The sequence below is a fragment of the Eucalyptus grandis genome, chromosome 9, assembly GCF_016545825.1.
Source record: "Eucalyptus grandis isolate ANBG69807.140 chromosome 9, ASM1654582v1, whole genome shotgun sequence".
NCBI classification, from domain to species: Eukaryota; Viridiplantae; Streptophyta; class Magnoliopsida; order Myrtales; family Myrtaceae; genus Eucalyptus; species Eucalyptus grandis.
Window position 1 is genome coordinate 8,527,962 of NC_052620.1, and position 14,653 is coordinate 8,542,614.

General features: G+C 40.2%; 1 protein-coding gene and 1 pseudogene across 1 annotated transcript; both read right to left on the reverse strand.

The window, feature by feature from the left end:
- Positions 1-653: 653 nt before the first annotated feature.
- LOC120288599 lies at positions 654-5,942 on the reverse strand (annotated as a pseudogene).
- Positions 5,943-9,820: 3,878 nt separating this feature from the next.
- Positions 9,821-12,986, reverse strand: LOC104420223 (L-ascorbate oxidase). The gene is made up of 5 exons (XM_010032102.3): positions 12,732-12,986; positions 12,515-12,607; positions 12,060-12,272; positions 11,756-11,944; positions 9,821-10,786 (listed from the first exon to the last, which is right to left on the reverse strand). Exons 1-5 carry the CDS (start codon positions 12,984-12,986, stop codon positions 9,821-9,823), a joined length of 1,716 nt encoding a protein of 571 aa, XP_010030404.2.
- Positions 12,987-14,653: the final 1,667 nt, after the last annotated feature.

Consider the following 14,653-nt stretch of genomic DNA (forward strand, 5'->3'; position numbering starts at 1 on the left):
GACTTTTTGTAGTGTTAATTCAATTAAATGGAAATTAACAGAGAGTTAATTTATTCCAAATATTCCCATTTGAAGTTTTTGGTAGTTAAATAATTAGTTTTTGATAAATTTGTTATAAATGTACTTGTTAATAAATTTTTTATAATTAAAAAAATTAATTTGAGATAAAATTATCACGGTGTATCAATTGAGAGCTTTTCACACTATTAACATTATGTTTTGATATAAGCCATCTTCATTACGGTTTATTGGAAATTTATAATTTGAAAAATTGACCGATCTAAAACATCGGGCTTTTCTTTCTGCAATACAAAAAAAAAAAAAAAAAAAAAAAGAGCGAAAGGAAAAAACACGAAAGAAATGGGAATTAGAATCAAGTCAGAAAACGACAATAAGCAAAATCCAAAGTCAAATAAATACGGATCACAAATCTGAATGCAATTACTGTCCAAGTCTGATGTATCTAAGAGGCAAACAATTTGAAATAGGTACAATTGAAGCAACCATACAGCAATAAACAAACCTACTGAATATCCTCTCAGAAACCGACCAAAAAAAAAAAATCCTCTCAGAAAACTTACATAAATCCAAAGATTATTTTTCATAAAAAAAAAAAAAAAGGTTTGGGCCTTGAGAATCTTGTCCTACATCACTAATCTTTCGTGCCAAGCAAAGTCTAAGATTGCTAGTATCCACATCACAAGTTGCACTTGTACATGTCTTATCGAATTTAGAGATATTTTAATTTTTTGTATAACAAATGAATCCTCTCGGTACATAAATAAGTAATGAATGATTAAGTTATGGTCTCTTGAAGGCTTTTGTTTCACCACATCCCATGATCTCTGAAGGCAACTTGCCGACCTTCTCGACACCTTCTTCAAACACCACGCCCATGCCCATATAGAAATGAGACTCTATATGGCAATGGAACGCCCAAACGCCCGGGTTATCCGCCACAAATCTCAGGGCAGTCCACCCGTAAGGGTGGACTGCGACCGTGTTCTTCATGATCGGGTTCGCCAAATTGTACTTTTTCGGGTCATTTTCGGCATCAAATTTCCTGTCCCGTACCCAAGGACCCAGAAATCGTGGCCGTGGAGGTGCCACGGGTGCGTCTCGCTGTTGTTTACGGTCATGGTGTTTGCATTTTGCAGGATGATGTCCACTGTGGAGTTGAACTTTAGTCTATAGATTGCGTTGCTAGAGGTGGCATTGGTGTTGTTCACAACGCCGTAGATGTCATAAGTCGTGAAGTCGTGTAGCCGATCGGGCGGTGGTTGCTGATCGAACACATGGTGGAGATTCTCCTTGAGGGCGATCAAGTATGGTGTATGCGGGAGTGTGAACGACACGTTGTTCACAGACCAACGGTTATAACCGTCAATCTTGTTCTGTGTGTTGAGGAGCACAATCGCTCGGTCCGATTTTGGCGGTGGAGTGTGGACGTACCCTTGGCGGGCTTTGATCGCCACGCTCTGTGCCAATCGTGGCGCAATGTCATTCCAGATCGGGCCGGCTGGTGGATCTGTGGGGGGCACCCTCTTAGGGTGGTTCGGGTAGTAATTGAGGATGGCTAGGCCAGGAGGGGTCGTGGCCGTGGCGTTCCGGCCCACAATGTTGGTCGTGATCCAGTAATTTCTCGAGGGTTCTTGGTCAATTTTGATCAAGACGGAGTATGTCTCGCCCGAGTAGATGAACAGATTTTGGACCACGATCGGCTCCACATAGTGCCCATCCGCTTCAACTACAGTCATGTTGTGACCCTGCAAAGAAAAGTTAAATTCGTCACATAATCCAAGTAGTAAATATTAACGTACTAGTCTTGCAACGTTGTATCCGAGAAGCATTTTAAATTTTAGTTTTATTTAAAAGAAAATCGAATAATACCTCCCGAAAAGAAAAATGTGTATGAACGTAAAGTGCATACAATGAAGAAAGAGTGATTTAATAGTTAAATATTCCATCATTCTACTTCTTGGTTAATCTGGTCTTTTTACCTGATACTAAGCTTGTAAGCATTTTGTTGAGGAGGTAAGTAGGGGTCTAGAAAGAATTAGGCTTTGATGCCATGTAAGATTTGATGGGACTACCACCAACAACTCTAAAAGTAGGAGTTATTAGAGAAAGATGTGATTTAGTATTTAGATAATTTATCAAAAGAAATTCTAGTATACTTTCTCTTGTAATCCACAATGAAGATTTTTAATCTTTAAGACTTTGAGATTATTATAGGAGGCGATAAAAATAAATGGTGAAACTAAAGGAATAATTCGTAGGTGACGAAAGCTTACCTCAATTTGAAAGCTGAGAGCCGATAGAGCGGTCACACTTGAAATTCTGAGACGGTACGTTTTACCTGGGACGACCGTCATCATGTATGGCAAACATTCGGGATTAGTTGTGTTACAAGCCGTTGGATTTGAGCTTGGAGTGGCCAATTTGGAGCAATCGAACTTTCCCTTCCCTTGAATTAGTAACGACTGTACTTCAAGCAAAAAGAATGAGTTAAAAAAAGGAAAAAAAAAAAAGAATACAAATGAGTGAAAATGGTGTTGTTTTTCCATAGTTGAGGAAATCAAATGAAGTTTATTACTGTTGACACCTAAATTTTGGCGACCCATTTAGACATTTAAAAATTATGGATTAATTTTATCCCTGAAAAATAAAATCACATGGCATATAGTTTAGGAACATTTTTGTTTATTTTATTGGACCGACGGCGAGTGCAAAATTTTTCACATATTCCGTTCGGATTCTTCACACATTTATGGATTTTCGAACAAAAAGGAAAATTTTGGATATAATATGTGAAAAATACAAAATGGGAATATTGCACAAGGTGGATATATTTCAATGATATATTTAGGGGTATCATGCGCGAACAAAAAAAGGAAAAAATATATACCGTAGAGATACATTTTTTAGACCTATATAATACCTCGCGTGCAATTTGTTTGGGGAGGCCACACATATCAATCCACATGGCCATACAAACGGGGGCTTCTCTAAAAAAAAATTGAGAGAAAAAAGGGAGAAGGAGAAGAAAATTTCTTCTGCAGAAAGTGCAAAAGGAAAAACTGCAAAAAAAAAAAACAAAAGAAAAAGTCAGAACGTGAGAGAAAGAGTAGGAGAGAAAAGAGAAAGTAAAAACAGTAAAGGTTGATTTGACCTTTACTGTTCATCATCTTCCCCAAATCCACTCCTCACCCGCGCGCTGCAACTCGCGGAGACCCGACGCCGGAGCTCCGACGAAGCCCGCCGCTCCTGACGATCGCCGAGCGCCACCCACCACTGCACCACCGCCGCTCCTGACCTCGCACCGCGCCCCGACGACCGCGCTCTCACCTTCGCCGACGCCGCGCCGCTGCAACACCCCTGCTCTGCCCGCGACGCCGCCCATTGATCTCCAAGCTCCGCCGCGCCTCCGCCAGACGCCGTCGCTGCCCCGCCTGACGCCAAGTGTCGCCCAGCCCGCGCATCTGCTCGGAGCCCGACGCCCCGCGTCTCTGCAACCCGCGACCAGCGCCGAGCACGGCCCAGCCAACGCCTGCAACTCCGGATCCGCTGCCCGACGTCGCCGGAGCCAGCACCGTCGCTGCTCGCCTCAGCCCAACGCACCCCAGCCGGAGCCGCGCCACGGCGACACCAGCCACCTCCGCGACCCGAGCGCCCCAACTCCACCTCAGCCCGTGCCGATCTGCTCGACGCCGCTGGTCGCCGCGCCAAGCACCTGCAACGTCGGCACCATCCCTGCTGCTGCACCACCAGAGCCCGACGCCTCCGCCTTGCCTCGCGCGACCCGCAAGCCCCTCGCCGCCGACGTGCCGCTCCCGGTGCCTCGCCGGACCTCCGGTCAGCCATCCTTGGCTGGACCCCACGGCTGCCAAGCCCAATAAAAAAAAACAAGAGAAAACACATTAGGTAGTTTTCTTTAGTTTATTTTATTTAATTTATTTTACTTTTATCTTGTTTTTTTAGTATAATTAGTCTTTAGTATATGATTGGAAATTCAACATATTACCGGATTCGTGACCGCGCCAGGATTTTTTATTTCATCTATAAGCGCCTTAGATGGAAATAATTAATTAAGCGGGAATAAAATTGATATTTTGATCTTTAAGGCTTAAGATCAATTTATTGATTTTATTAGCGAAATATTGTCTCTTGATCTGAACGATGTGCGATATTTCGATGATTTTGAATGAATTGTCTCGTCTTAATTGCCTAGTTTATCTCGAGATATGTTTGAATTAGAATATTGCATGTCTTAGGGTTTACATGTTTAGAATAGGAATTTTATTTAAAAAAAAAAAAAAATCAATTTAGGGTTAGCTTCATTTAGATGCATGTCATTTAGGGATTGTTATTAGACCCATTTAATTAGAAATTGCATGACATTAGAATTAGGTCATTTTGTTAATATTGCATTGCATATTGCATGATTCTTATTAATTAAGTGAAAAATAAAAAAAGAAATTGCGTGGTAATTAGAAATCATATCTAGGATTGTTGATGTGGTTTTTAACTTAACATTGCGATGCTTTCGTTGTTTTGAGGTAAGTTTTTGCAATTTATTTATTGTTTATCTGGGTGTTAAATTAGTGGATTGCGCACTCGCATGATCACCTCACATGTTAGGAAAATAGATTTAAAATCAATTTAAGCTGCCGCAAAAACATTTTTGAAAATAAAATAATGGTACCGAAAGGGCATTAGAGAAATCTAGTGTAACCAAGTCCCCGTACCCATAGTCTCGGTTCGTAGGAGTAAAGTGAAACTCCCATTACTTTACTTGGGTTTCTAATCGACCCACCAAAAAATAGATTAGTGGCGACTCCGATTAAAAATCAATTGCATGCTAAAAACATGAACCTAAGTCGCGAATTGGTATGGGCTTGGGAGAGCCCGAGTTAAGTTTAGGCTTAACAATCCATTAGCCAAACCCTAGGTGGTTCAAACCCGAAAAAATTGGTCGCGACAATTACCTGAGGCTCCCCAACCCAAACGAAGGGAATGGAGGATAAACCAGCAGCTTGTTCATAAGTGCTGGCGTGGTACCAGTCGTTGAGGATGATGCTCCTGTCGTAGTCGTAAGTGAACGGCTCGGCCATGCCATCCGGCAGCAAAACCCGGATCGACCCGTACAGTCCAGCCTCTCTTTGCATCCCGTAATGGGCATGGTACAAGTATGTTCCGGGCTACATAGGGCAAAATTATAATGTCATCTAAACTGGCCGTGCAAGATGAAAGTTTGATCATCTCTCTCGGATCTATGTATGAACAAGTGTCGTTTGGTAAATTTTTAGCGATGAAAGTATCAGGCTACACCCGGCATATATAAGACCAACTCCCACAAATTATTGGATGAGCTGTGGTCCACATGAAATTCACATGAACTTTTGATTAAGTAGAGGCCACATGAACATAGGTGAAAGATAATATTTGCATTGTATATAAGGACTCACTCGATCAACGATAAAACGATAGGTAAAGGTGTCTCCAGGCAAAATGGGGCACTGAGTCACACCCTCTGTTCCATCGCTCCACGGACTTCCAATCTGCACGTTCAATCCCACCCAAAATCATCGTCTCTATAAACTTCTTATTGTAATCTTTATCAAACACCCGATCGACACTTTCATAACATAGTTTCGACGCCATAGCTATATACTGTCGGATTCCGTGCCAATGGATCGCAAGATTCTCTGTCGCCAACCCATTGGTAACTTCCACGATGACGGTGTCTCCCTGTCGTGCTAGAATGGTTGGGCCCGGGGTCTTTCCGTTGATGGTGATGGCCAGCTTCCTATAGCAATCCGGCGACTTGAACTCGTACTTCACATCCCACTTGTAGCGCCGGACTCCAGCCTCCGCCGACACCATCACCGCGAAAACACATAGCAACCATGTGACTAACTGACTCATCTTCAACTCTTACAGGAATCAAAACCGCGCACACGACACACCACGTGTAGGAAATCAATCAAACGGATATAGTTTGTGCAGCAACTATCGACCAAAAGAACGATGATGTATGAAGAAGAAGAAGAAGTCGGTATTAGAATATGCCACGGTCTTAGGCACTTCGTTGATAAGACAGAGATGCTCTTCGTTGGTATTTATAATGTCCAAAGACACACTAGTTGATTATAAAATATTAATATATGTTATATTATAATAGTCACATGTATTGAATGTACTACTATTCAACGCGGATTTCTGCTCTATGAGATTTGACCAGAGCCCACGCGCAAGCGACGATTAATCCAAGACAATGTGAAAACAGAATAAAATGCATGATAACTTTGAACGCCTTGAGAACAAAGACTTAAAGGTTAGGTTGCTACCTGCCTCTACGGAAGAGGTGTACTTTGTACAGCCGGGAGGTCAAATTTCCTAATGCTCTCTAGGGAAAGAATTGGGAAAGAATATAAAACTACATATGACTTGATAAAAATAAGACTTTGTCGTGGCCTGACTTGTCGCTGCATTCAAGTGATGTTATCCGGTCATCTCCCGCGCTTTCCACGAAAAAGTGAAGAGAAAAAAAAAATAATAGAAAAAGGTGGAACATCAAACTGGAGTCACGTGTAGTTTTTCATTAAAATGGTCTTGTGTGATTTGCCCCAGACACATTTTTATTCTCCTAACGTTATTCTAAATGGAATTTAGCAATGCCAAATTTCTTCAAGGTTGAAGTTAATTTTTTTATTTAATTTTCCTCCTTTCTTTAATCTGCCTTTACTTATTGTATTGTGTCGAATCCTATTTTATCTTTTAGACAAAATGAGAGTGGGAGGGAGATGTCACAAATGCTTTGATTTTACTCTAATTTTCTTCACCCAATTCACATGTCAATAACTAGAATGAACCAAAATAATAATAATAATAATAATAATTAACGCATTTGGAAATAAATGGTTGATTATTATCACAAGACTTGTTAAAACCCCAAACCTTAGAGTACTTTGATACCGGTGCACAAATAAATATATATATATGATTTGATAAATATGTAAGTAGTTAAGGGCTGCTTCTATTTGTGCACGGAATTCTTCATTTCAATTGAAATGTACACTGATCCAGTAGATAAGATTTTCCTCTTCTTAAAGTAAAAAAAAAAAAAAGACATCTCTTCCACCCGAGTTTCCCCAGAACATTCATTTTTTTCAGATATTTTTGCGACGAGTTTCATATTCACGTGCATGAGTCTTTTACTACTATTTTATATTAAATGAGACCACAAAAATAAAAATGCAAGATAACTTGTGTATATCGATGAAGAAAATAAAGATTTTGAAAGCATGACATGGATTCTCTAAAATGATACTATAGTGCACAAGATTATTTTCTCATGAATTGCACAAATTTAAGATTTTTGGGACAATTTTCCCATGAATCGCATGAGATTATTTCTCATCATCATGTATTCAGTCCAATCATGATCTAACTTCATTTTTTTCATTTACGTATTCTCACATGTTGATCTTCCTGTAACTTTTCCGTATAGAATACACGGAGTTTACACCTTCGCCTATATCTCATGTTTTCTAACTTGCTACAACGCTAGGTTTTCCTAACTTGGCACACATTCGGGTACACCCTTTCCAACTTGGCGCTCACCCGTTGACACTTTTGCAGTTCGTGCCGTAGTTAGTTTTCGTTTTCTGTTGGCATTTCACTCCCCATCGTCACCTCCATTCAAGATCGTTCATCACATGGTACTTTTCTAGCAATGTCGCTTATCAGATACTTCGATCATACAATTCGTTCACTCCCCATCGGTTCAGTCTTTTCCTCCACTCTCTCGTTAAGGTCCCGACGCTCACATCCTATGTTGGCGGCGAGAAGCTGGTAGCTTTTGTTTGATGAAAAATAAATGATTTGTAAAATATTTTCTTAAAAATAATTAGTCATGTCGTATGAGATAACTAGTTAATAATTCTTTTCATTATTAATAGTAATTTATATTTAAATATTTTTATGAATGATGAGAGTATTTTTAATTTATTCAGTATTGATAAATGATACAAATGAAAACACACCTTCCTGGTTCTGCACCCGGGAGACTTTTACCAGTTCACAAAAGACGAAGGACACCGCCACTCCTCAAATCTTCTCCGTGCCCTCACACCTGTACTGCTGCTGCCCACATTCGGTAGCATTCTTACCAGCAGCGAAGATAATTTTCTTGCAATGCTGCCACACTTCACTATCGCCTAGCAGCTCCGGTGGGTGTCCAGCAAGATTCCGGAGTGCCCCAGCAACTCAGACGCCCTCCTGCACTCCTGTGGCGATTAAGTTTTTTACTTTTAGCAGGTATTTCGGTCCCTGCCTGACACTATTGCGGCTTCCTAATCGACGCCCGGCCTCCTGCAACATTGTCAAGCAAAATCTTCAACACCAACACCACGAGTTCTTGCATCCTTGCTTAGCGAGCCAACAAAGTCAAGAAATTATGGACACAAGGGTTGAACTTGACTTATGATAATGAATGCATTTGCAACGCGTTTGTGTCCAGATAAAAGACAATCCTGATCTCATCTAATTCTTAGAATGCGGGGTAGGCTTGCCGTCCAGGAATTCCAATGCAACAACCAGTATGGTTGACTAGACGAGAGGTACGTGGCCAGAGAAGATGCGTCGCACCAGTATAACATTGCCTAATTCGTCGCAAAAGGGTCCACATCTTATAATAACTTATCTATTTTTGGTTCCTAAAATCTCAAATGCTCACTTTTTTGGTGAACTTTTTATTAATTTCATCAATCTAAAATATTTATAAATTCTTTTTATCTACTATCTCAAAGAATTTAAGTTTTTTCTTTACTATATTAGAGGATCATTTAGGAATACACTAAAATTATTGTGTTCAATGAGGTATCTTGATATTTTTTGTTTGACAGTTCATAGATGATTTTGATTTTTGTCAATCCAAAACAATGATATATCACTAGCAATTTCAAAACAAATTTCTTGCTTTATGCAATGTTTTGGGTTAATAATATTTTACCTACTTAACCATAAATTTGATCTACTATGCAAAAAAGAACTAGATTTATTGAAAATTTGTCTTTTTGACAAAACAAATATTTGTGGAAGTAATATGTAACAATAAAAAAGCATAGTTCCTTTAATATATATGGAAAATCTTCAATAAACAAAAAACTAAAATTCTTAATCATGGTAAGTAGATTTTACATGGATATAGAAAAACTAAAAAAATAAAAAATAAACACAGTAAATAAATTTGGGACCACCAATTTAAATTGCAATTCAATCATAGATGGTAATTTTGCCTCTTTTTTTTTTTTTTTTTTTGGTGAAAATTGGATGGATTTAGTTATGTAAGGGGGGTGGAAATAGCACCATTCTTAGAATTCGGTCAAAGAAAAAAAAAACGAAAGAAATGGGAATTAGAATCAAGTCAGAAAACGACAACAAGCAAAATCCAAAGTCAAATTAATACCAAGCACAAATCTGAATGCAATTTCCGTCCAAGTCTGAGGTATCTAAGAGGCAAACAATTTGAAAGAGGTACAATTGAAGCAACCATACAGCAATAAACAATCCTACTGAATATCCTCTAGAAAACTTACATAAATCCAAAGATTATTTTTCATAAAAAAAAAAAAAAGTTTGGGCCTTGAGAATCTTGTCTTGCATCACTAATCTTTCGTGCCGAGCAAAGTCTAGGATTGCTAGTATCCACATCACAAGTTGTACTTGTACATGTCCTATCGATTTTAGATATATTTTAATTTTTCGTATAATGAGTGGATCCTCTCAGTACATAAATAAGGGATGAATGATTAACTTATGGTTTCTTGAAGGCTTTTGTTTCACCACATCCCATGATCTCCGAAGGCAACTTGCTGACCTTCTCAACACCTTCTTCAAACACCACTCTCATGCCCATATAGAAATGAGACTCTATATGGCAATGGAACAACCAAACGCCCGGGTTATCCGCCACAAATCTCAGGGCGGTCCACCCATAAGGGTGGACTGCGACCGTGTTCTTCATGATCGGGTTCGCCAAATTGTACTTTTTCGGGTCATTTTTGGCGTCAAATTTCCCTTTCCCGTACCCGAGGACCCAGAAATCGTGGCCGTGGAGGTGCCATGGGTGCGTCTCGCTGTTGTTTTCGGTCATGGTGTTTGCATTTTGCAGGATGATGTCCACTGTGGAGTTGAACTTTAGTCTATAGATTGCGTTGCTAGAGGTGGCATTGATGTTGTTCACAACGCGGTAGATGTCATAAGTCGTGAAGTCGTGTAGCCGATCGGGCGGTGGGTGCTGATCGAACACATGGTGGAGATTCTCCTTAAGGGCGATCAAGTATGGTGTATGCGGGAATGTGAACGACACGTTGTTCACAGACCAACGGGTATAACCGTCAATCTTGTTCTGTGTGTTGAGGAGCACAATCACGCGGTCCGATTTTGGCGGTGGAGTGTGGCCGTATCCTTGGCGGGCTTTGATCGCCACGCTCTGTGCCAGTCGTGGCGCGGTGTCATTCCAGATCGGGCCGGCGGGTGGATCTGTGGGGGGCACCCTCTTAGGGTGGTTCGGGTAGTAATTGAGGATGGCTAGACCAGGAGGGGTCTTGGCCGTGGCATCCCGGCCCACAATGTTGGTCGTGATCCAGTAATTTCTCGAGGGTTCTTGGTCAATTTTGATCAAGACGGAGTATGTCTCGCCCGAGTAGATGAACAGATTTTGGACCACGATCGGCTCCACATAGTGCCCATCCGCTTCAACAACAGTCATGTTGTGACCCTGCAAAATAAAGTTAAATTCGTCACATAATCCAAGTAGTAAGTATTAACGTACTAGTCTTGCAACGTTGTATCCAAGAAGCATTTTAAATTTTAGTTTTATATAAAAGAAAATCAAATAATATCTCCCGAAAAGAAAAATGTGTATGAACGTAAAGTGCATACAACGTTGTTCGACTTTTTTTGGTAAGAGGGGAAATTCTTATTTGCTCGGCAAGTGGAAACTCATTTAATAATTGACCTACATCAAGTTTGCCGTTTACGACTTCTCCTCTTATCTTGGCCTCCCTCCCTCTCGTTGACTCCAACCAACTCGACGCGACCGACTAAAATATATATATATATAAACACACACACACACACACACACACACACACACACACACACACACACACATATCATATGCCAAATTGTCAATTTAACGTTTTGTCACCGTTCCGTGAACTTTAGTCTATATTCCAATCAAAAAGTTGAACTTATTAAGTTGAATGAAACCAAATTGTGTAAGGTCATTATAAATGTGAAATTTTGTTGGACCACCATTGATTGCTCTAAAAAGTTTAAGTTATTAGAAGAAAAAGTGATTTAATAGTTAAATATTCTATCATTTTACTTCACGGTTATTCTGGTCTTTTTACTTTATACTAAGCTTGGAAGTATTTCATTGAGGAGGTAAGTAGGGGCCTGGAAAGAATTAAACTTAAGATATTTCGACTTTGATATCATATAAGATTTTGTGGGATCATCACCAATACCTCTAAAAGTGTGAGCTATTAGAGAAAGATGTGATTTAATATTTGAATAATTTATCAATAAAGATTCTAGTATACAACATCACATCATAATTTAACACTTTCTCTTGTAATCCAAAATGAAGATTTTTAATCTTTGAGACTTTGAGATTATCAGAGGAGGCGATAAAAACAAAAGGTGAAGCTGAAGGAATAATTTATAGGCGATGAATGCTTACCTCAATTTGAAAGCTGAGAGCCGATAAAGCAGTCACACTTGAAATTCTGAGACGGTACGTTTTACCTTGGACAACCGTCAGCATGTATGGCGAACATTCGGGATTGGTTGTGTTACAAGCCATTGGATCTAAGCTTGGAGTGACCAATTTGGAGCAATCGAACTTTCCCTTCCCTTGAATTAGTAGCGACTGTAATTCAAGCAAAAATAATGAGTTAAAAAAAGGAAAAAAAAAAAAAGGATTACAAATGAGTGAAAATGGTGTTGTTTTTCCATAGTTGAGGAAATCAAATGAAGTTTATTACTTGAGGCTCCTCAACCCAAACGAAGTGAATGGAGGATAAACCAGCAGCTTGTTCATAAGTGCTGGCGTGGTACCAGTCGTTGAGGATGATGCTCCTGTCGTAGTCGTAAGTGAACGGCTCGGCCACGCCATCCGGCAGCAAAACCCGGATCGACCCGTACAGTCCAGCCTCTCTTTGCATCCCGTAATGGGCGTGGTACAAGTATGTTCCGGGCTACATAGGGCAAAATTATAATGTCATCTAAACTGGCCTTGCAAGATGAAGGTTTGATCATCTCTCTCAGATCTATGTATGAGCAAGTGCTGTACCAAGCTACACCAGGCATATATAAGACCAATTCCCCCGAATTATCGGATGAGGTGTGGTCCGCTTGAAATTCACATGAACTTTTGATTAAGCAAAGGCCACAGGAACATAGGTGAAAGATAATATTTGCATTGTATATAAGGACTCACTCGATCAACGATAAAATGATAGGTAAAGTTGTCTCCAGGCAAAATGGGGCACTGAGTCACACCCTCTGTTCCATCGCTCCACGGACTTCCAATCTGCACTTTCAATCCCACCCAAAATCATCGTCTCTATAAACTTCTTATAGCAATCTTTATCAAACACCTGATCGACACTTTCATAACATAATTTCAACATAGTTTCGACGCCATAGCTATATACCTGCCGGATTCCGTGCCAATGGATCGCAAGATTCTCTGTCACCAACCCATTGGTAACTTCCACGATGACGGTGTCTCCCTGCCGTGCTAGAATGGTTGGGCCCGGGGTCTTTCCGTTAATGGTGATGGCCAGCTTCTTGTAGCAATCCGGCGACTTGAACTCGTACTTCACATCCCACTTGTAGCGCCGGAGTCTGGCCTCCGCCGACACCATCACCGCGAAAACACATAGCAACCATGCAATTGACCAACTCATCTTCAACTCTTACAGGAATCAAAACCGCGCGCACGACACACCATGTGTAGGAAATCGATCGAACGGATGTAGTTTGTGCAGCGACTATCGACCAAAACAACGAGGATGTAAGAAGAAGAAGAAGAAGAAGTTGGTATTAGAATATGCCACAGTCTTAGGCTCTTCGTTGGTATTTGTAATGTCCAAAGAGACACATGTTATATCATTCTAGTCATAGATTTCTTCTCTTTGAGATTTGACCAGAGCCCATTCGCATGCGACGGTTAATCCAAGACAATATGCCAAAACGGAAGAAATTGCATGATAACTTCGAACGCCTTGAGAAATCGAATTTCCTAATGTTCTCTAGGGAAAGAATTGGGAAAGAATATAAAACTACATATGACTTGATAAAAATAAGACTTTGTCGCGGCCTGACTTGTCGCTGCTTTCAAGTGATGTTATCCGGCCGGCTCCCGCGCTTTCCACGAAAAAGGGAAGAAGAAAAAAGAAATTAAAAGAAAAAAAGGTCTTGTAGATTTGCCCAGGCGTCAACCTTGTTTGCCTACCCCTTCAGTAAATTTCATGTGCTTCGATTAATCGTCTTCCTTTTTCTATTCCCAAATCTTTTTCGTCTTATAGTGAAAGTGAAGTCTGCTAGCATGGCGACGAAATTGCCTCGCAAAGCATGTGAATAGAAGTGTGGGGGAAAAAAAACAACCATGCGGACCAAATTTGTGCCGACTGTTGATCACATATCTTCAAAAATGGGCTCACTTAATTAATTGTTGAGATGATATCAATCCATATGATCTATGCAATAGCTTTTTCGAAGTGTGGGGATCAAAAGGGCTAGGGAAGCTATTTCTTGTTGTTTTCAGCTCTCTCGAGAAGTTATTTGTTGAGGTAATATCTGTTAAATTATGTCTCAAATTTGAGTTTGTGTATGAAACCCAACCCATTTGTAAGATGTAGAGCGGTCCATATTAGATAAGGCGTAAAGCAAAGTCTGAATTGGATTTCGATTTGATGCTGCCTTCTTCGTATTATAATCTAGGATTACAAATTGTTTTGGTAGTGGGATATTTAAATCAAGATTCAGCGTCAACAAGATAATCTCCAGGTTTGATCATAAAGTGAATTAAATTAAGAAAGGTTGTTGTCGACTTGACTTTTGGGGCATGAGGGTTTGACAGTGAAAAGATCCCTATCATTCAACATAAGATTGGTGATGTATCTAAACTAGAGATCCGATACTTACGAGGTTGGAACCGAAGAACATTTGAATCAAGATTACTTTGCTTTACGACTCTTTCAAAATGATGTCCGCCGTCTCTGTCTACTAGAAACGAATGCTTCCAAGTCTCGACCCTTCCTCCTCGTCTGATCACGCGCGACTCCCGGCCGGTAATGACCATTTATTCCCTTCGTGTTGTTTTTTTTTTTTTTTTTTTGGTTTTTTTCCACGGAGAAGTTTACTTGAACAATCCGATTGGACCAAAGGGGCAGAGCGCGTCGGCTTTAGACTAAGAAGAGGCAGATAATTACAATTTGATTTTTCTGCAAAAAATTCAAATATTATCAGAATTTTTTTAGATGCGACGAAAGACAAAGAGCATGCAATCCTCCAATATGGAGGTGATCATCGGGCTTGATGTTCTCAAGATCGACAAACCTACCCTACCATC

Excerpts from the sequence above, each read along its gene's own strand:
- LOC104420223 (XM_010032102.3), bottom strand. The coding sequence starts at position 12,986 with ATGAGTTGGTCAATTGCATGGTTGCTATGTGTTTTCGCGGTGATGGTG. Across the intron at positions 12,608-12,731 it reads ATTGGCACGGAATCCGGCAG|ATTGGAAGTCCGTGGAGCGA; the intron begins GTATATAGCTAT and ends TTGAAAGTGCAG. Across the intron at positions 12,273-12,514 it reads ATCATTTTATCGTTGATCGA|CCCGGAACATACTTGTACCA; the intron begins GTGAGTCCTTAT and ends TGCCCTATGTAG.